A 22,904-nucleotide genomic window follows, 5' to 3' on the forward strand; every position below is an offset into this window, starting at 1 on the left:
TGTAAAATAAGCAGGCAGTATGTAACAGAACACAAAAAAAGGGAATAGAAAACATACTTCTGTGCTTGAATGTCCCAATATAGAATATAAATATTATTTTCTCTCTAAAGCTCCCACTTTTGTGTTTGTTTGTTTCTGTAGAAAAATGCACTGCTGCAAATAATTTAGACAGTACTTTTCACTGATAATACCTATGAAGAATAATCCTGGTGGAAGAAAAGAATTCCTAATTTAAAATTAATCATTCATATCTCAGTTCAGTCTCACTGGAACACTGCATGATTTCCAACATAACAGTATTGAAAACAGTTTCAATACTTCTCCCTTTTAACATAAAATTTCCAGTTTTCACAAGCTCAACCTCATGTATCTTTACATGTTGCATCTGATACCAAGTATTTTGACGAAACTTCCATGTGCAACAACAGCAAATGGTTTTTCAAGCTGCAAACGTTGGATTACTTCCATAAAAAGCAATGGAAGATTCTTTTTATCAGATATAGATGAGGCCCCCTTCTTAATCCTATAGAGAGTTTACTATGGGAGTATTTTTCTCTAGAAATTCTAACATTAGTTTCCAATGCATTAAACTTCAGAAGTACCTTATCAATGCAGACAATGATTACTTCAGTTTTTTTCAAAAGCAGATGGTTGTGTGTCACAATATTTTAATTATCACCTACACAGTCATGATTTGTGTTCCAAGAGGTTTTTTTGTCTAACTGAAGGTTTTCAATTTTATGAGCAATAAATGAATATCATTAAAAACAATTCTAAAATCATACAGCCATATTTCAAGGAATACCCAACCATCTAAGTGAGCCTCCCCAGGGCTCAGTTCTAGTTCCAGTTTTTATCAGTGATCTGGATGCAGGATTAGAGCAAATCCTCAACAAATTTGCTGATATTAAACTGGGAGGTGCTATTAACTCTCCGAGGTAACCAGAGGCCTTGCAGAGAGACCTAGACAGGTTGGAACACTGGGTGACTAGCAACAGCATGAACTACAATAATGGAAAATGACAAGTTTTACACCTGGGACAGAGTAATGCCAGATTCAGGCACAGACAGGAGATGAGTGGCTGGAAGGCAGCTCAGCAGGAAGAAATCAGGAGGTGCTGGTGACAGCAGCTCAGCATGAGCCAGCAGTGTGCCCTGGCAGCCAAGGGGCAAGCTGCATTCCAGTGTGCATAAATAAGAGCAAAAGCAGCCAGCCAGAAGAGATGATTCTCCCACTGTGTTTACTGTTGGTGTGGCCTTGACAATGCTATTGAATATTGTGTGTAGTTGTGGCCACCACAATATAAACAGGATGTTAAGATCCTTTAAAGTGCCCAGAGGAGGACACCAGAGCTGGTAATGAGGCTGAAGGCATCATCTGTGAGGAGACCCTGAGGACATTACGCTATCCAGTCTGGAGGACAGGAGGCTCAGAGGTGACCTCACTGCTCCTTGCAGCTCCCTGAGGAGGAGAAGCAGAGGGAGGTACCAGGCTCTGCTCCTGGTCAATGATGGCAAAAAGGGAAGGGCACAGGGCTGCTAAGACAAGATTCAGACTGTGCACTAGAAACATTTTTTTTTAATCAAGAGGGTGGTCAAATGCTCAAACAGGCTTCCTAGAGAGGTGTCTGTCAGTGCTCAAGAGGTATTTGGATAATGCTCTCAGTAATATGCTTTAACTTTCAGTGAGCCCTGTTGATATCAAGCAGTTGGTCTAAGTGATCTTTGAAGGTCCCTTGCAACTGAACCGTTCCATTTTATTTTAGCTGCTTATTTAGTCAGTATATTTATTCTACTTTAGTTTACGAAAACATAGAGCTGCATGTGTTCTTTAAAAATACCATTTAAAAATCAAGTGTACGTACCTAGTTTACACCCCATTGGCTGACTGAACAGGCATTTTGCACTGAAAGAAAGAAAGGAAGAAAACAGCCTTTCCCATCTTATTTTCTCTTTCACAAAACTAACCTGATCTCCCCATTCATTTATTACGGGCATATTCACATCATCAATGAAGACTGTCATCTTTTTGCCTGCAGGTGGACCATATGTTGTGCCCATGCGCTTGTCCATGTAACTTTCTATTGTGCGCTGTTAAGAAACAATTATCAGAAAAATTACAAAGAGCCACACTTTTTCATATGAGTCACTCATTTAACCACATTACAGGTAATTATATAGTATGTGTAACTCTTGTAACACAGAGTTTTACAAAGGAGAATTTATACAGCACTAAGTGCTGTTGGTAATAGCAGTAATCCAACAGGAACACCTGAAATATCATGCTATACCATGAGGTTGGTATAAAATATTCCAAATATTAAGTTTAGACAACTGTGCCTCAGTTTTGTAATTTTGAAACCACCTCAAATTATTTTCCAGTTTCAAACTTGTCAGTTTGCTGAGCCTCTCAATTTTAGAATGGTACTTTAACACATAATTAACACACTTGTTTGAGACTAATGCAAATAAAAGAGAATCCATGAGGCTTAATTTTGTGTATACAAACAGTGAAATGCACTGAGAGATGTTTCAATTTCAGTGATGCTAATGAGGATCATAAAGTGTATGCAATATCTTCATCTACATTTGTATTCTACTGAACTATTTTATAGTCCATGTAGTTGAGGAAGACCTTAGATAATCATTGCATCCACTTGAGGTTTAAGAGAAGAGTATTCATCTTGAGATGAAGGGGAAAGCAAAGGAGGAGAAGTGGAGAGGAAAAGCATAGAAGGGCAGTCATGCTCATCTGTTTGAGATGTCATGCCAAAGCTTCCAATTCTGAAATTCAGTTTTTTTAATGCTAGTTGGGCAGTATGAGCTCCACCAAAGCTTTTAGCACTACTTTTTGACTTATTCGACTGAATAATGCAAAATATAAAACTTTTAATGAATTTTAAGAATCTTTTATTGTGATACATATTCATTTTATCTATCCTCTGTCAGTTCAACCACCTGCTAGCTAGCATCTGTAAATACTGAGAATAACAAATTAAATATCTGTTAATATTGCAAGATCAAACTAATAATCTGTCAGGTCTGACAGAAGCGATTCTTAATGACCTTTCCAGTAGACATCAATACACTACATAAAATCATAAGGTGATAATTATATTCATACATGTAAACTGAATAGACTTAATGAAATAATTTTATTTTTTTTAGAAGCATGCTTGCCACCACTATTTTTTTCAGCTTCTCACCATGAAGCCAGCTTACAGATGACACCTCAGGCTCAGGGACAGGACTTATGCTTACAGCACAGACAGTGCTTAAGCTAGGCAAACAGAACTATATAATAAACATTCACTAGATATATGCAGATAGTAGGTTAAGGAATCTTGAAATAAATCTAAGTAGCTCAGCAGAAATTTGGAGAGGCAGTACAATTCAGGATTTAAGTATTCACGGCTCTGTTTAGAGCAGCTGTGCTGCATGTGTTACTTTTTAATGAGTAACGTAATTTACTTCAAATTGCAGACAGCACAGACTTTATGACAGATTGTTGCGGGTAGCACTTACTTTACACATGGGTTTTAGTGAAATCTAAGGAAAGTCGCTGACAGCTCTACCCAATTAGTGAGAACCACTACATCTGATGTAAAATCATTAAGCATGGTGAAGCAAATAATAGGCATGTAATAGTCTAAGAATAGCTCAACAACTAGTGAGACGGTTTACAGAAGTCTTTCAAATCAAGCGCCTTGTCCATCTGAGTAGGTAATTTTTTGTTTCTGTGCTCATTTGCAGCTAAATAACCACTTTCAGAATTATCTTGCCAAAAAATTCTCAATACCTCAATTAATCTCTGAATCCAGTCACATACTATTGGAGAGCGAATGACTACTATACCTGGAAAATTAATGGAGTAGTTGCAGAAGAAAAATTCAAACTCTTAGCCATGTGGCTTTCGGGGTTATATTTCGACATAAAACATTTTATGATAACAGTCTTTGCAGTTCCTTGCTCACCAATTAGTAGAACAGCCTAGACAAAGACAACAAGGAAGTAAGATAACACATAAGAGCGGTGTATTTTGGCAAAGCCTCACTAATTCCACATATCTTCTCAACAAAGAACATGTGGAAGCAAAATAGCTAACATTTCATAGGCCTTTGCAGGCCTCAATTGTTCACCTTTGGCAGCAAATGGTCTTGTCACTCACTACAATTTAAAGAACAAAGAAGGAGATTAAAAAAAAATGATGTACTGTCTAGAGTCTCATCATTTGAACCACTTCAGTCACTGGTGTTATTTACCGTATCCTCCTTATTTGACAGTTTTAGTAATGAAAGAGTTTTATTCTTTAAAAAAATGTCTATGAATTCTGTCATTGACCCGTCTGGACAGAGTTCCTAGCAATTGAGCCTGGTGCTCTGCTACTCTGTGCTCTCTTCTGAACCACTTCTGTTCCACCATGGCTAGACTGCATTCCCATTATTTCTGGAATAGGAGGGATGGATGGCTGGAGGGATGGGTAGTGAGAAGCTACAAAAGGCTGAGAGCAGTGAGAGTAATAGAATTCAAGTATATTCACATGAATACAGCTCCAGAATCACGATTATGGTTTTTTATCACAAAAATGATGTTCTTCCTGTTCAGTAATTTCCTATTTCTCTCCTGATTCAAAAACTCCACCATGCATACTATTAGCAGTATTTAGATGTGAAATGCAGATGAAGTACCTTGCCCTGTTTAGCAATGGTTTCAATAAGGAAATCCATTCTCACGTTGTCAACATTTGGCACAAGAATGGAGCTATACTCTGGCGTGCTGCTACTAGGATATACATACTCTTCAACACGTGTATTCCAGTGCATCCAATTACCTAATAGGAAAGAACTAAAGTTAATGTTTATAAAAACTAGATATTTTCACTTATTTTCTATCAATTTGATTTCTCTGTCAGTTCCTCTTAAGTAGAATATTCTCACTCCATAAATACAAATTATCTGTCTCACTACTCTCAGACCCCTGAGAGAAGCAACAAGATCCACTGTTCCAGCTGTTTCCTAAAATTATGACAAGAACATGATTTTCCAGCTTGACTATTTATTCACTTGATAATTCATTCACACAGCCCATGTAGCTTTCTGTAGCAATATTTCCACATTATAATTTGTCAAAGGGAATAGAAAAAAAGCTTTATACAATATCACCAACATAAAGTGCAACTGTAAAACAAAAAACAAGGTAACTTACAAAAAATATATCTAAATTAATAATTGAAAAGCAAAATTTAAAAAAGAAATTCTAAGTTCTACCCCGAAGTACTCAAGTGGGTAACTAACCATCAGATGCCACATAATAATCAAATATGGTATTTTCACTGCCTTCTGGAATACAGGGAAGATCAAGCTTTACTGTTGCACAGTTTCGAAGCCAGTGCTCCATTTTGCATCTGTCTTCCAGTTCTAGTAATGCTCCTATGCTCCACATAAGAGAGAAGATATACAGCCTTTCCAAGTATTTTGCAGTCAGTTCCGCACCTTGCTCCTGAAGGATTAAGTTAATTTTTTATTATCAATAGCCTTAAAATTCTGCTTGATAATCACTAGAAACAGTAGGTTAGAAGCCTTCAGTCATGTTTAAATTTAATGATGTCTTCATCAACAAATAGACTGAATAATTATCTAGTGGACTACAAAATAGAGAAAACGATCCAGCAAATATCCCTTTTAACGACCCATTACACTGTTTGATCTGTTTAAATTCTAGTTTATAATCCAGTAACATCTCTTTGGAAAATAAAAAACACCCCAAAGGAAAGCTGCTGATGCATGCTTTGTGTGAAAACCAAATTGAAATGTGAAAAGCAGGCACAGGCTTACTCTTGCTTTAAAATGAAAGAAAATATTCCTAACAACCTGTACTTTCATTAATACTCCAAGAATCCAAAAAAATCTCCTTTCTATATAACTCCATGACTTAAATTTTTTTCCGTTAGATTACGAAAATATAAAAAATCTACACTACTTTACCTTAGGTGGGATAAGGCCCTGCATCATATTAATGCTCTGCATAATCACAAAGGCTTCCAGCATCTCCGTCTTGCTTTGCAGAGACTGAATGCTAAAGCGATATAAGTCTGGGAATGATGAAGAGTACAGCCCACGTAGAATTTCAGCTTCTTGAAAAGAACGCCTTTTCAAAAACCCCTGCATAGCAAGAAAATAAATGTTATTTCAAACGCAAGATAATAAAGTCAATCTCTACTAATTCAAAAAGTCCTACAAACATGGGAAATTGATATCTCTTGGGGAAAGTTGATTTCTCTTGTTGTAGGGCTCAGATTCCCTGCCTTTTGGGCAGAGTTTGGCAAGCAGAAGGTGGATGTGGAAATAAATAACTCCTACTGGATGTGGATAGAGAAGCATAAAAAGCATTCACTGTTTTAAACAGCAAAAAAAAAATTCTTTCAAATATATATATATTTAAATCACAACAGCTGTGATTAAACTCCGCAAAGAAAGAATATGCATTTAACAGAAGTTTCATTTTTTCTGCACAATGTTAGCCTTTAGCTGTGATAGAGAGAGCCTCAGAAACATCTGGAAGTTGGAAAGAAAAAGGCTGCATTTCAGGGAGGATGTCTGCTGAGTGTCCATAAACTTATGCTGCGTGCTTGACTATTAATAGTATTTTTATTGTGCATCCCCATATATGTTAAAGTGGGTAAACAAAATATAATTAAAACTGCTTTATAAGGTCACAGAATGGTATCTGTGCTTTAATGCCTTTAGCTTAAAGTCACGACCTGCTTCTTAGAGTTACTCTGAAGTCTTCCCTCACCTGGGTGGTAGAATTCTTTCTTATTTCCCATCAGTTTATTTCCTATATAGAATACACATTTTTAAAAACACTTGCAGGTGCTTCTCCAAAATTCATACTAAATGTTGGAACAAATTGAAATAGAGGAAATGCTATTTCAACATGGCTTTTTTGGTGCGCCTATGGTGTTACACTGAAACAGGGTTCTAGGGCACTTCTGGAGTTTTAGTGTATTGAGATTCTCAAAACTCAGCTGGATATCCTTTGCAATCCACTTCAGCTGATCTTTTTTGAAGTAGGCTCAACTACATGGTCTCCAGTGACCCTTTCCAACCTCACCTATTTATGCACTTCTGTGATTCTCTTTCACCTGTCTACTTTCATTATTTTCTGAAACTCAATTTTTCACTGCCCAAAGTAAATAACTTATTACAAATAGGTAGATGCATGAAAAAGCTTTCTGGAAACAGGTAGATGGAAAACAAAGAGCTAAAGATTAAATGGCAGCACTTTTTAAAACAGGTAACTGGAACTTGACCAGTTGACCAGAAGATACTAAGACACAAAAGCTGATAAAATATTGTTTTTTGAAGAGGTAGATGACTTTGATCAATTTGTAAAATCTGCTTTAAAGTATATTAGACAAGACTACCAATGTAAAATGTTTTAGATCGCTTTCAGCAGTTGCTTATGCATTTATATTTAGGTATTTATAAATTATGACAGAAAATCTAAATATATACAATGCTTTCTTGAGCTACCCATATTTTTTTTAATTAATTTTCAAAGTTCTTCTGTTCTTCAACCAATATTGCGTTTCTTTCTGCATCTGAAAAGTAGGAACTAAAGAAAGAAAATTCCACTTAATTCTGTTGGAAAAATCAGTAAATCCTTTATTAAAAAGAAAGAGAGAAAGAAAGAAAACAGCTTCATGTTTCCCTTTGTTCGTAGCTGCCATTGAAACAAAAGATTGAATTAGTGAAACTTCCTTTGTTCAACACTTAGTCCAACACAACTTCATTTAGTTTCTGTACCACTCTGAAATGATGAGGTAAACCAGGTCTGATAAAGCAGAATATAATGCCCATTTTCTTTGTTTTTGCTGTATTTTCTGATGAATCCACAGCTCAGTTTAAACTGAAACATTCTATGAGTGTTGTGTGCAAATAAACAGGAGAGAATACCAATGTATGGAGGCAGAGCTGTGCAATCCTAACATCAATACGCCTTAGGCAGTGTTGTAAGTATAGAGAAACTGGAATCTCACGGGAACCACTGTCCTAGATGCATAATTTTCACTTACACTTTTCCAAACAGCCATATGAATTTAAAAAAATAAAACAATTAAAAAGCACAGTGTTGCAGTAATATACATAAGGCACTTGGGTTCTCTGCATTTGTTTGTCTTGGTAAAAATTGAGGAACAGTCATGTATAACCAAGATGTTATAATTGCAATATAATCAAAAGAGTATGGCAAAGCAAACAGGATCACAAAAGAGAATAAGTAGAAGAGCTTACCCTTGGGTTGAGCTCACTAGAAGATATCAAAGAGGAGGATCTCCAGAAGAGATCCTTCCCCTCTGGTAGCCAGCTCTTAAATAGGTCCAGGAGGGGTGGAGCCTGGCTCCACCCCTTCCGGCAGCACAGGTGAATTGCCTTCACCTGTGCTCCTCTGGCTGACTCATGGCTCACCTCAGGTGATCAATCAGAGGTTCAGGCCGTGACTCAGCAGTTCCCATACACTCCACCCCTTCACGGCGTGAACCAATGATCAGGTTAACAAAAGGGTAAGCTTTCCCTAATACAGAGATCCGGTATATCGCGACGCTTATACAATTTTATCGCGACGTATGTTGGTACAGTTCAAGACAAGTGATGATTAGTGGATGTCCATACTCTTCTATGGGCCAGTGCTCGATGATGTGCCTGGAGGCATGAGGTCCTGAGGTGCAAGTCCATTCTATGTTCCATCAGTCCCATGCAGACCATCACCGGGTGTTGTACGTGATCTAACAGCAACACTGGAACGCTTGATGGCATTTTGTTCCTTCCGGTGGTCCTGAAGGCTCACAGACTCACGGGGAGTAATACAGATGTTTTACAGGTACCAGGAGGGGAAGGTCTGCTCTCCAGGGCAAGATACAGGCCGTATTTCTGTCTTGGGTCAACACTTCCGCTTGTACTGGGGCACGTCCTGGCCGCCTGTACCACACCTTTTTGCCGGATATCTGCGGCTGCATAACGATATCAGGCACCAAAGGAGGTGTCCTGATCTGCCATAGGGACATGATGGGGGTCCCTTTAGCAATAAAGATCGGAGTGTTGACCATAATATCAGTAGGCCATGTACCTATTACTGGAGGGACTACTGAGCCTCCCACCTCCAATAGTCTCCCCCAAGGTGCAAGTAGGCCACACCACTTGGGTCCTACCTGCACCTTCCAGGGCCATTTTATTTTATGGGTACCTGGCTCTAAGTTTTCAGGGGCAGGGAGCAGAAGATTATTTTCATTACCAATTTGGGGTCTTACCTGATGATCAGTGCCCGTAATTTGGATCCTAAGCGGGGTGGCCCATGTCGTCTGCAACATTCTCAGGGCACTGGGTCTGCCATCTCGAGGTCTTTCATTCAGGTCCCGCAGGGTTTCATACAGTCTTTTTGTCCACCCCTGCAAGGACTGGGAGTCTGTCTTCAGGGCAGCCTTAAGAATACCATTATAACGTTCGATGAGGCCTGCCCCTGTTGGATTATATGGCAGGTGGAATCGCCATTCGATGTTATTTTCTTCTGCCCAGCGCTGTATCGTTGCACCAGTAAAATGAGTCCCTTGGTCGCTCTCGATGACTTGAGGTGTCCCGTAGGCAGACATCAGTTTAGTGAGTGCCTTGATGGTATATGCCTGGTTTGCTTTCGGTACTGGATAGGCCTGCAGTAGCCCACTTGCAGTGTCGACACAGGTCAGGGCATATCTTGCCCCTTCGGAACGAGGAAGGGGCCCGATGTAATCGACCTGCCATCGCTGGAGAGGATTGTGTCCCCTAGCAAGATGGGCTGTTGTTTCGGGCAACGATCTCGGTCTCATCTTGGAGCAAGCGTCGCAATCCTGGCATGCCTGGACGATATCAGATAGTTGTATGGGCAGCCCCCATGCTTTAGCAGCTGCCCACATTGTCTTTTGTCCAGCATGCCGTAGCTTCTGATGTAGCCAGCGGGCGATGTTCTCAGATGGTGAATTCTCAATCCATCGAACTCGGGCCAATGTGTCGGCTTCATCGTTTCCCGGTGACTGTAGGGGCTGATGACCAGAAACATGGTAGACACGTACAGTCCTGTGTTTGACCGTATTCCATATATCTAACCACATGTCTTTGCCCCAGATCGGTCGGGCGTGGATAGTCCATTCCTGGGTGGCCCACTGTGCAATCCAGAGAGTGAGCCCCCGGTACACAGCCCAACTATCTGTGCAGATGTTCAGGATACCATCACCGGGTTCCTTGGTTATAACCATCCACACGGCTCGCAGTTCTGCCCATTGGCTGCTCTGACCATCCCCCTCATCGAACCAGATTGTCTCGGTGGAAGGATGGTATGCTATTGCTCTCCACTTGCTCGGGTTGCCCTTGCTGGACCCATCTGTGTACCAGGCATCTTCAGGGATAGGATATTTTCCCTCCTGAATGGGACTCTTCTCTGGTGGAGCGACCAGTATTTCTTTTGGTGCATCACTGTGATATGTAACTGGGCCTAGGATCTTCTGAAGTTCTTCTTTCAAGGGGGATGAAGACAGACTGCTCCTTTGGCTGAGATAGGCGACCCATCGTGCCACTGTTTGTGCTTGGGCCACCCCTGTCTTAGGAAGGTGGGTCAGATCCTTCACCCACCCCTGAATTGGCAGAGTGGTCTTGACTATAACTGCAGCTGTCTGAGTTATTGGCTCTACTGCCTGTAATGCCGAATAGGCAGCCAATAACTGTTTTTCAATCATACTGTATCTTTCTTCTGCTCCGTGCCAAACCTGAGACCAGAAACCAATGGGGGTCCGAACAGAACTCTGGCGCTGCCACAGGCCCCAACCGAAGCCGTCTTGAGTAACATGAACGTCCAACTCGGCTGGGAGGGTAGGATCGAATATACCCAATGCCTGGGCTTGTTTAACTGCCAGTTTTGCTTGTTGGAAAGCATCCTGTTCGGCTTTCCCCCAGTCCCATAGCTGCCCCTTTTTTGTGAGTCTGTATAGTGGCCTTAGCAGCTGCGCTAGGTGAGGTATAAAGGAACGCCAATAACCCAATATACCTAGAAACTCTTGCAGCTGCTTTGATGTTGTAGGGACTGGAAATGCCTGAACCTTATCTATAACAGCACTGGGTAGCACTTTGGTCTTTCCTGACCAAACCACCCCCAGGAATTTTACGGACAGGCCTGGACCTTGCACCTTTTGGGGATTTATAGCCCATCCCCTTTGTTGCAAATAGGCAGTTAATGAATCAGCTGCCTGTCCTACTACCTCCAGTGAGTCGGATGTCAACAGGAGATCATCAATATAATGATATAGGTTAACATCATCAGGTTTTCTCCAGTCAGCCAGGTCACGCGCCACTAGATTATGACAATACGTTGGTGAATGCACGTACCCCTGTGGCAGGACCTGAAAGGTCCACTGCCTGCCTCCCCACGTAAACGCGAACTGATCTTGCGATTCCTCAGCAATTGGGATACTGAAGAATGCATTTGCTAGATCTAGGACACAATGATAGGTTTTTATCTCCCTACTCAATGTGTCCATTAGGGAAGCAATATTGGGTACGGCCGCATGAATAGGCGGCGTGACCTTATTTAATTCTCTGTAATCTACTGTCATCCTCCATGTGCCATCCGACTTTCGCACTGGCCATATGGGGGAGTTATACGGGCTGTGTGCAGGTCTTATAATGCCCACTTTTCTAATTCCTGCACCGTTCTCGATATTTCATCTTGCCCACCCGGGAGTCTATACTGTCTAACATTTGTAATCCGGCGCGGTTTTGGCAGGCAAACAGGCTCATGTTTCGCATGGCCTCTTAATATTGCCTGCACCGCCCGGATACTGATACATCTTTGTCGAAGTCTGAACTCTCCCACAGTTGTTTGGAGAGCCAGACCCCATAGAATGTCTATGCCCAGGATGTATTCTTGGACTGGGGCAATAGACACCTTGTACTCCCGGGGTGGGAGACGCCCAACCCCCAATTTTAACCATGTTTGGGTGACAGGAATAGTCTGTCCCCCAAAACCACCAATCATCACTCTGTCGCCATGAAATTTTCCTGGATCTCCATAGATAATTGATGTTTCTGCTCCAGTATCCACTAATGCCATAACTCTCTGAATATTTTTTCGGGACCAATAAATTGTTAATTCTACATAGGGCCTCCGGTCCCGTCTGGAGGCCCTACGGGGACTAACACCCCTCGTCACTGCATGAATTGTGCTAGGGCCAGTTCTTTTGCTTCTGATGGCTCAGGCATTGTGGCCCGAGACACCTGAGGTGGCTTCTTTTTCCTGTTTGGAACAATAAAATCTTCTAGGTTCCATGTTGTTGTTGGAACCCTTTCTATAGCTCTTACCCTGGATTTCTTAGGGTAGCTCTGGAATTTTTGATTGTCCTTTAGTTGTCTCCAGAGCTGGAGAAGGACGTGATTGGGCTGGCGGTCGATCTTAGCAAATTGGACCCCAGCCCGAATTAAATCATTAAACATTTGTTTTCGGGATACCCTTATGGGTCCCGATCGAGGAGCTCGAGTAGCCGGCATTCTGGTTTTATTTACCGGCAGGACCTCTGCTTCCTCCAAAAACCGAATATTGCGCCTAGTCCGCAGGCGTTCTGTTTCTCCCAAATCGGCAACTAACTGGGCAACCTGCTGGACTACGGCTTCTGATGCTACAAGGGGATTTAATATTGAAACTAAGGTACCGTACAGATGGGAGGGAGCTTGTTGTAGAATTAAATCTCTCATCCCTGCTGAAAATTTAACCATATCAGGGCCATCAAATGTATCTTCATAGATGGCCTCTCTTACACCCAGTTCACGGATATAGTTCTGAAGGTCCTCCATGGAGGACCACATACCTGTATGTAACGGTATGTCTGATTTATTCGGCCATACCATACGGCAGGCCGCCATTAACCATTCCAGTATGGAATGGTTTTCATCACGATATTGATTGCCCACGTATAACCTTTGCCTAAGAGCAGGATGGACAGTCATGGTGGCCAACTTAGATATTTCTGGGCCATTCACCACGACACTTTCTGCCCCAGAATCCCACAGTCTCAATAACCAAGCCGGCACACTTTCTCTGGGCTTCTGCCGAAATCGTTGTACTAAGTCCATTAATTCTGTTGCTGTGTATGGCCGAGCTGTCACATGTAAATGAGTGTGGGCAGGGGGCCATTGATCAGGCGGCACCCCTGCCGGTCTGTCCTGTACTTTTTTTGTTTTTTGGGTTATCACAGGACGGACCTCCAATGGATCAGTTTGAATTGGACATTCAAGGTCTGATTTGGATTTCTTGTTGTCCTGATCAACGAAGTCTGTTGATTCAGGAGCCTGGTCATCATTTATTGAAATATTACGAATTTGGCTTACAGGAAGATGTAGAATTGGCTTCTTCCCCGTTAAAACGCCAAGTTCGTGCTCTAACTTTTCAATGCGATCTTTCAAAAGTTGATTTTCGGTTTCTAAAGTATTATTTCTTGAGTCCGCATGATTTAAAGCGGTTAATAGTGGCCATGCCACCATGGAGGCAGCCAATTGTCTTTCTTTGGTGATGAGAATGTCCTTGCCAAGTCCTTGAAAATAGTCTGCCATGCGATATGGGGAGAGATTGCCCATAACACGTAAGGGACCCCATTTTTCAATGATGGCAGCTAACTCGTAATAGGGCGATCCCTCAAACCCTGGGATCTGCCCTGGAATCATTTTCTCTAGGGGAGTATTGTTCTCCCCCTTGACCCATTTATAGAAATTCCACAGGAAAGACATGTTAATTTTAGTATATTCAGCCTGCCTGGCTCGCCAAACGTATAACCAAGATGTTATAATTGCAATATAATCAAAAGAGTATGGCAAAGCAAACAGGATCACAAAAGAGAATAAGTAGAAGAGCTTACCCTTGGGTTGAGCTCACTAGAAGATATCAAAGAGGAGGATCTCCAGAAGAGATCCTTCCCCTCTGGTAGCCAGCTCTTAAATAGGTCCAGGAGGGGTGGAGCCTGGCTCCACCCCTTCCGGCAGCACAGGTGAATTGCCTTCACCTGTGCTCCTCTGGCTGACTCATGGCTCACCTCAGGTGATCAATCAGAGGTTCAGGCCGTGACTCAGCAGTTCCCATACAAGTCAAATTATTAGAAAACTTACCAAAAAGTATTTTTTTTTTCCCCAATAAGAATGCAAACATTTTGGTCTTGGTAAAAAATATATATATATACATATATATATATATATATATAAAATAAATCATTGATGATTGTCAAGTGTTGCAACAACTTGACAGCTAGATTCTTATGACTTCATATGAAGAGAAAGGAGAACAGCTCCTAGACACTACCAGACAGAATGGTGGAGATCATAAACAGGCTGGAAAGCAGAAAAAATGAATATTTCCTGTTGTTCCCAATCTTTGAGCACTGCAAAGCAAATATATTTCTGAAATCATGGTGAAAATTTTGTAGAAATCTGCTCTCGCCTTAGTTTTACTAGCAAAATAACAGTTTCTTCTGTCTTTTTGTTGTTGTTGGAATAAAAAAAATGAATACCCCAAAATTTTAGGTCAGAACGCTAGAGGTATTTTACTCAGGTAGAAAAAAATAATGTATTAAAATAACTAGGAAAGAATATTTGATTGCATCACTAATCTGACAAGGGCAAAAAAAAAAAAAAAAAAAAAATCAAGAAAAAGATCCAGACATTCTTTCTTTTGCTTCTGGTTGAATTTCACTAGGTGAACAGGATTGTAATTGCCTAGCTATAATATTCATTTGCAGTTTTTAGCTAGAGTTTGTATTACAGGTTGGTGTGAACCTTACTGAATTATCAAGTCTTCTCAACTCTTCCCAGAACTTCACCAGACTCATGCTCAGGACACACCTTCCCCAGGGGCTTCACCATCTCCTACTCCCTGAAGAGCACCAGGCTTTGTCTGCTGCTCAGGACCTGAACTGATAGATACACCCTCTCTTGGTTTCTGTTTGCACTGAAACCTTCTATATGTTAAGAACAGCTGATCCAGGCAGTACCAGAGACCATCTCCTGGGGCACATCAACTTTTCCTTGACTGCCAGACAAATCAGGAAGTTATAAGCAAGGAACCCTGTCAAAGACAGCTAGTAAGACTTACGTGCATAAGGAGTTTTATGGGTTAAAAAGACAAGAAATCTGAGAATGTAGAGTAGGACCTCTAAAATTTGAAATGTCTGAAAATTAATACAAAGCCAACTGTATTTGTTTCTGACTAGTTAAGTAGCATTGCTTAGATGAGCCTTAATTAAATTTTCCACAGGTATTCTCTACTTGAATTGGAAAATAAAAGAGTGAAGGAGATTATAAAACTCATTTTAAAAGTGATAAACAACTTCTTGAAAATGAGAACAGCAAAATTCAGCCCCTGAACTCACAGTAACCCATTAAGGTTTGTTGTTTTGAATCTGCAAACAGGGAGTAAATTATATTCTATTTTCTTAAACAGGAAGACTACATTATTCCTAGCTTAAAATTAAAGTTGAAAGTCCAGGATGAAGAAATGTTAATTTAGGATTATACAGAAGAGAAGTACATTAAATTGGTTTTCAAAAGAAGCTAATTAAGTAGCTCTCATTATGAGAACAGGAATTACTCTTAGAAGAAAGAAAGTTTCAATTTCTGATATTCATGAAACATTTCATGTTTTATCAAAGCACAAATCACCTAAAATTTTGGGAAATTCATTTTTTTATTGCAACAAAAATACCATCAATAAGACTGCCTAAATATGACAAAAAATGAAGATAAATAAATATTTATTTTAATTTAATGAAAGAAGCAAAAAGTATTAATCCTGAGAAGCTTAGTTTATGGATAAATTTCTAAGACAATAAATGGTTTTATAATAAAAATAAAAGTAACTTGAAAACTTTTTTTTTCTTTACTCCTATTGTCTCCACCATTTCAGAAAACTGGAGTTCAATGTTGAAAGTTCTGTTGAGAGATACTACTGGGCAACATTATGTTGATTCTTGTCAACTCTTGTATTTCATCAAGTCTTTAACCAAGACATTTATGCTCAAGTCTCTAAATGTGTCATTCACTATACTGATATCATTACTAGTGGTCAGTCAAGATGAGGATTTTTTTTCTTTTTTTTTTATGAGCTTTGGCCATGTGGAAGACAACATGAACAAGAAAAAACCTTTATAAATCAGATTGAAATGTGAATATGTTATACACTGTTCTTCCCTCTAAAACACATCTGTAACATGTTCTGTTTTCCTAACAGTACCATTGGACACAAAACTGCAGAGAGAGAGCATAATCACTGCTTGCTTTTATTTTTTCTTAAACATTTTGCTTCCAGGAATATTAAACTGACAATTTAACAGGTAAGAATACACATTTAAAAACCAAAATTTGTAAATCCTGCGTTGACTTTGTTTATGGTTCTAAATGCCAACTGCAGTCAAGTTTATGAAATATCAAGAGAACCTCTATTTTCTTGAGGACTGCAAGATTCCTGAACTAGCCTATTGGCTCTTTATTTTTCCTTGCTCTGAAATTATAGCAGGAGCTGCTACAAAGTTGATATTTTGACACTGGAGTTGCTCTTCAACTGCATAGAATACCTTGAATTGCAAATCTGTTGAGATGTGAAACATGCAAGTTTTTAAAAGTGTAGTATGTTGACTATGTTCTGAAAAAAATCCATCTTTGTACCTCCATAAACTCTGCTATTTTAAATTCTCAGATATAAATTTATACAGTACAAAAGCTGTTTCATATCTAACCACAAAATTAAGTCCTAAAGTAACAGCAGTGAACTGCTGAATGCTAGAAATAAAGCTTTCCATACATAAGCAAATATAATTATTTGCTACTGTACCTCAAGGATAGGGCTCCAGTTGAGAACTGATGAGCTCATGAATACCATCCCATTCCTTGAGACTGTTGCTGGAGAAGCATTATCAATATTGTGAGGTTCAAAGACTATTTTACAATTTGGTGCCATAGGTATACGATCTCCATTTGCAAGTGTTAGAGTCCTGTTGTCATCCAAGACAGAATTAAGGTTCTCAATCCAAATAGCATCAACTGGACCATCAAGAACTATCCAGATGTGGTCACCTGCAGTCCAAAATGATTGACAAAAATGCCTATGAAAGAAGTTTCAGTTTCTTTCAAGGATCAGTTTCTTCTGTCTTTAAATATATTTTTGCACTAATTCTGAATTCATGAACACAGCCACAATCTCATCTTTAAATACAATTTCCATTCGCATTACTCACTTTCAATTAAGTACTTCATTTTTGTCACCTTACCATAATAATTATCCTTTGCTCAGTATATAAAGCGTCATAAGCATAATTCATCAGTCTGTAATAGCCTGAAACACAGTTTTATGGATTCAATCTTCAGTTTAATAATAAACTGAGTTTATTTCAACTTACAGAAAGCAACATAAAGATAGAAACAATAGACCTATTTTAAACCAACATTCATCTGTTTCCGACATGCTAGTGAGATTAAATGAAAGAAACACTTGAAAAGCCACTCTCTCAAGTAGCACGCTTAGTTTCCTATCTAATGGATGTCAATCAAGATTCTTGTTTTTTATACTTATGCTTATGAACATGACCCTGTTCCCTTTGAAGTTTCTCAAAAGTTTCCATTTAGTACTGGAAATGTATCTCAGCACCTGCATGTGTCTCCTAGGAGGAAACAAGACCCTGTTTGCATGACTTAAATACTGGGCAACACTCTTGCCCTGGCAGCTCCCTTGGCTTCCAGCTCCCCACCTCTTAGGTTTCCAGCCCTGCTGGGCATTTCCAGATGGCTCTGTAGTCAGAGATCATTCCAATGTCATCTGCCTCAGAGTCCTTACTTCCTAAGCCTAGGTGCTGTATTGCTAGGCACAAACCAAGATGGTTCAGGCTAAGTAACCTCCTCACCTCTGAGCCAAATACCTTTGTGCAGGTTTCTCAGGCATGAGATGTTTGGGAGTTCTATGATATGTGCAGGGCTACCAGATATGACACTACCAAAGGAAATTCACACCCTTCTGTTATGGCAGTTTGAGACCAGGTAAAAATGCTGACAGCACCAAAATTTTGTCACAATTCATTGCTGGGGGAGAAGATTTTGATCCTTCACTTTTCTTTTGTGAAAGAGCCTATCATGTCAAAGAAAGGGATCAGCAAATTCTGTGAAACAGTATTTGCTCTCCACAGTTTGAACATAAAGCATTTAGAATGGAGAATTTTCAAGTACAATTACACTTTTTTGTCATACCTTTCTTGGCTCTTAATGTTTTCCTCCAGAGAGAGGAAAATATTCCATCTGTCCAATCATTTGTTGCTACATCAAGACGACCAAACATCTGCGGTGCTGTTATAGCTTTAGGATTCATTCTCATTTCACGATGTGGCTGTCCACAATCTAGGCAAGCACATCACCAGTTAGTTTTGGTATTTATACTCAGTAGGCAGAGAACTTTTAAAAATTCAAAAGCTTTACATCCAAATGGATAGTTTAATAAGTATTCAGCATTATAAGAAATGGTGTACTTATTTGCTAACGTTCGTAGCTGGAAAAAACTGATAGAAGTAGCAGCTATTTTATAATGCAGATGAAGACAATGTCTTGTTAACTGTGTTCAAAAAGGAAAAGGGCTAAGTACTTATGATGATGAGAAGCTTTGAGCATTACCTCAGCTGAATCTGTGAGACACTTCAACCACTTGTTCCAGCTGCCTACCCAGACAGCACTGCTCTCAGTGTCACTAGAATAAAAATTTCTGATGTATGCAAAACTGGATCTGTATGTTATATGACTTTGAATGTCAGTGAGGTGTTTTTAAAAGATACCACCACAATACTATTTAGATTCACAATATATTGAAATTAATTTTTCCATTAACTTATCCTCACAGTGATATAATTTAGGCTTTCTATAAAGAATCAAAGCAAAATGTTACAACATTTTATAGTAAAAGTGCTCACATACCTGTCATGGCTTTCATCAAAATGTGGATACAAGCAGTTTTTCCTGAACCACTGGGCCCTAAAGTCATCAATCCATGTCTTACTCTCTGAGTTTCAAAAAGTTGGATAACTTTCAGTTTCCAAGGAGGATGACAAACAAGTCCAGCATCCTCCACCTACAGATAGCATCAGAAATACAAAACACCGCTATTTCAGTCCACAGTATATCTTGATATTTTATAAATATTTCATCAAAGAAGACTCTGTAAAGTGTTTGCATATATAACAGCTATTTGGAAAAAGAAATTATTTGGTGTTCAAATTTGTATTCAATACAGTAAGCTCTGATAAAGTATTATCTTTTTCTAGCTCTATGAGAGTTACTCTATCGTTTTAAGAAAAGGCAGGAACTTTAGAGACGCTCTTGCTAGCAATGTCTTTCATAGCTACTTAGTGTCATTCACTTACCTCTCAGAAAGGTTTTTTTTTTATTATTGTTGACATTTCTAATTATAAAGTTCTTTAAGTGTCTACAATACCCAAAAGTTCTTCTCCAAAAAAATTTGTTAGATATTTATCAGTGTACAGAGAGACCTTTGATAAACTTCTTCACATGATCCTTCTGAGAAAAGATGTGATGTTTTCCCATTTTTTACTAGTTACAAGCTTAAATAAGTTATCTCACTACAATGACATTACTATTACTTGTGAAAGTGACTTAGCTGGAAATGAGTAAGAGAAAAATTGGAACAATTTCTAAAGGATTCAGACCACTGTATATGTCTTTGACCAAGTAAAAAAAAATTCTTAAAACTCACGATCATATCATACAATTGAAATTCCCAAAATAACAATTATAATTTATTTTAAAAATAATTCCTGTGTTTAAAATATGCTCCAAATATGTTCCAATTTCAGAAAATGTTATCAGTAAAAAAAGCAGTAACCTTTTATTAAGAGTTGGGTGGGGGTTTTTTGAGTTTTTTTATTTCTCTTCTTTACTGTTACATAATTATCTGAGGAATTCTTCAAATTCTGGAGGAATGTTCAATAAATCTGATTGTGTAAGTGTTCATACTTCATTAACCTTTTCTATTCCCACTGATGTTCTTATGCTAATCCTATCAGTGTTTCAAAAGATCTAATGAAAACCAAAATAGAAGAAATGCCATTTTCCTTAAGCTCATGTTCTCTGTTAGACTTCATACAACCATTAAATCCAGATTCACGTAAAGGCAAATGTACACAGACATGTTTTCCAAACTGATCACCACAAATGATTCACACAGAAAACACAAGCTGTCACAATCACAATTCAGTGACATCTGTTAGAATAAGACTAATAATTACGTGCCAAGAAATATTTATTAGAGGTGGCTTATTGAAACGTCCACACCTCGTGAGTGAGAGAAGGCAAATAGTCCTGGTGGAGTTTGCCCTGGGAAATCCATTCCATGATAGTCCCCTAAGTGGCATGACCTGTGACCTTAGCTGTTAGCAAACACCAGGAGAACCTGGTATGCCAACTCTAAGGAAAAAATAACATGGATTGTGAAGCAGAGTGGAGGTCCCGTGGCCAAATGTGATCATTCTGCAGGGATGGAGACTTGATGATACTGATGGAGCTGATCAATTATCTTATTTCTCTCAGCCAGCCCCAAGCCAGCAGTTTTCCACCCTTTGGTCAAAAACAGGTTATCTGGGTTAATTTTGTAAAACAAAGGTATGTTTGACTAGAGTCACTCAAGCTCCACCTTAAAGTAAGAAAATAGTATAAAAATGGCTTAAGAGAGAAGGATTTCGGGGGAAGATACCGTCACTGGTAAGTCAGCAAGACCACAGTTGATTTTTGGGACCAGCTGACAGGCTGGACCTCTCTTTCCCCTCATAGGGATTTCTACTGGATGAGATCTGCACACTCAGCAACATCAAGTGCTTCTGTGGGAAACTTAGAGGTCTCTATAGAGTTATTCAATAATTTAGCACAATTGCAGTCAGCTGTATTATTTGTGATCTTGGTTAATCTCACATGTTTTGCAGGCAATGTGTTTGTCATTGCCAATCCAAAAGAATTTATAATCTGGTGATTTATCAAACCGGACTAATAACTGATCTAGCAGGAGAGTTCTCGTCCGGTGTGGCTAAATGCCTTAAAAGCAGTTGTGAGAGCCCATTTAGAATAATTGGCAGTGCATTATTTGTGAATCCTTAACAGCAGTAACTCATATATTGAATTAGATCAGATTTATACTACTGAATTGGACAGCGCTCAGAATCTAAGCTAAGCTGCCACTCTGATATCTGAGGATGAGCTGGAAAGCAAGGGGGTTTATTTTCTGCCAAACTTCTTTGCCTTTTCACACAACACATGCCAATGGTAAAGATTGACAGAAAAGCTTACTATTACTGGATACATTCAAAACCAGTTATGTTCTTAGACAAGTCATCATGCTAGCAACACCACAAAAGTATAAATCAACAGAAATATTACCTGTTTGTCAATGGCAGCTTCCAGTTCAGGATAGCTTTCTTTATCAAGATGGATATCTGGAAATAGATCTTCAATTAAACTCAGGAATAAGGGTTCATCTTCATCAATCTAGTGAAAGTCAAAAGAAAAAAAAAAAAAATTAAAACCTATTTTACTTTTCCAAGCATCTTGGAAGACAACCCTTAACCCCTGTGGGTTGAAGAAATATTTCTAAATGTAAGGAACCACCTATGGTAACCCTCCAAGTGGTAGACGTACTAGCAGAACACAATAGAAAGAGATCATGACACTTCCAATAATCAAAAGTTATTGAAAAGAGATTTCATTAACAATTTAAATCAGATGAAATGGTACTCATTAGTACAAATAACATTGTTTTAAAAGAATGATTAAATACAAGAAGCAGAAAACATTAGGCCAAAACTTCCATAGAGGCTCTTACACACTCCTATTTGGTAATGTATTTCTGTAGGTGCAGTGGAAATATGTTTACTACAAAAAATCTGAACAGGCCAAGTTATACAGGGAATGCAACATTTCCAAGATAGCATCAGAGTAAAAGGCCATAGGCAATATTCCAGTGAACACCTGAACAGATTTAAACTGTGTTTCCCAAAAATAAATGGCTCTGAAGTACAGGCTAGTTAACTTACCAGATCCTCAGAGCTTACCAGTTTAGACAGGTTCATGTCTCTCAGCACACGCATAACTATGGTAGATTCAGTATCTGAAGGATTTGCTCTTTTTGCTGCTCCTAATGTGCGTAGCACTGACAATATATTCCGTAAGCCAAAATCATAATGCACCTAGAAGATACAGAAAGTTTGGAAAAATTTTCTCCTAGTTTGTAGGGATGAAACAATTCTTTTTTTTATCATTTAAGGTATAACAAGTGATACATGCAGCACAAATGTCTCCTAACATCTGCTGTGGGTTACTCACAACAGATTCTCAGCACCTCACAGTCACTCCTTTAGGGGGATGTCAAAAAGAACTGGAATGCTAAAAGTGAGAAAATTTTAAGGTTGAGATAAAGGCATATTAATAGGTAAATACACAAATTAATACTAATAATTTGTGTCACTATTTATAATTTTTCCTAAAGATAATTCTTTCCTCAAATGAAAATCACCTGCTTTGATAGCTGTTCTTCACAGAGCTTGTACAACGTAAAGAATTTCCTTGCCAACACAACATTAGCAATAAAACCACAACTAGCCAATTTGACACGAATTATAATTTGATGATCAGGAACCATCATGGCCACTGAACGGAAGTTGATCTTCAAGTTTTCAGGAAGTTCTTGCCGTCCAGCATATCCTGGATTCTGGAGAAAATAACAATTTTTGAAGTTAATTGCATCTTGCACAAGTTGAAACAACAACAAAGGAACGTATTATCTGATTAGACAATGGGTGTCCAACATTT

At 39.0% G+C, this 22,904-nt stretch overlaps 1 protein-coding gene across 1 annotated transcript in view; it reads right to left on the reverse strand.

The window, feature by feature from the left end:
* Window positions 1–22,904, reverse strand: part of DNAH5 (dynein axonemal heavy chain 5) — a 121,215-nt gene that overhangs the window by 44,241 nt on the left and 54,070 nt on the right. Inside the window, exons 39-49 of the mRNA XM_048939792.1 lie at window positions 22,609–22,803; window positions 22,148–22,282; window positions 21,477–21,584; window positions 19,008–19,161; window positions 18,294–18,440; window positions 16,888–17,129; window positions 5,985–6,161; window positions 5,295–5,499; window positions 4,689–4,831; window positions 3,856–3,990; window positions 1,969–2,091 (exon numbers count right to left, since the gene is read on the reverse strand). Coding sequence (XP_048795749.1) covers window positions 1,969–2,091; window positions 3,856–3,990; window positions 4,689–4,831; window positions 5,295–5,499; window positions 5,985–6,161; window positions 16,888–17,129; window positions 18,294–18,440; window positions 19,008–19,161; window positions 21,477–21,584; window positions 22,148–22,282; window positions 22,609–22,803 — 1,764 coding nt within the window. The remainder of the gene's footprint in view (window positions 1–1,968; window positions 2,092–3,855; window positions 3,991–4,688; window positions 4,832–5,294; window positions 5,500–5,984; window positions 6,162–16,887; window positions 17,130–18,293; window positions 18,441–19,007; window positions 19,162–21,476; window positions 21,585–22,147; window positions 22,283–22,608; window positions 22,804–22,904) is intronic.

This window comes from Lagopus muta, chromosome 3 (genome assembly GCF_023343835.1).
Source record: "Lagopus muta isolate bLagMut1 chromosome 3, bLagMut1 primary, whole genome shotgun sequence".
NCBI lineage: Eukaryota > Metazoa > Chordata > Aves > Galliformes > Phasianidae > Lagopus > Lagopus muta.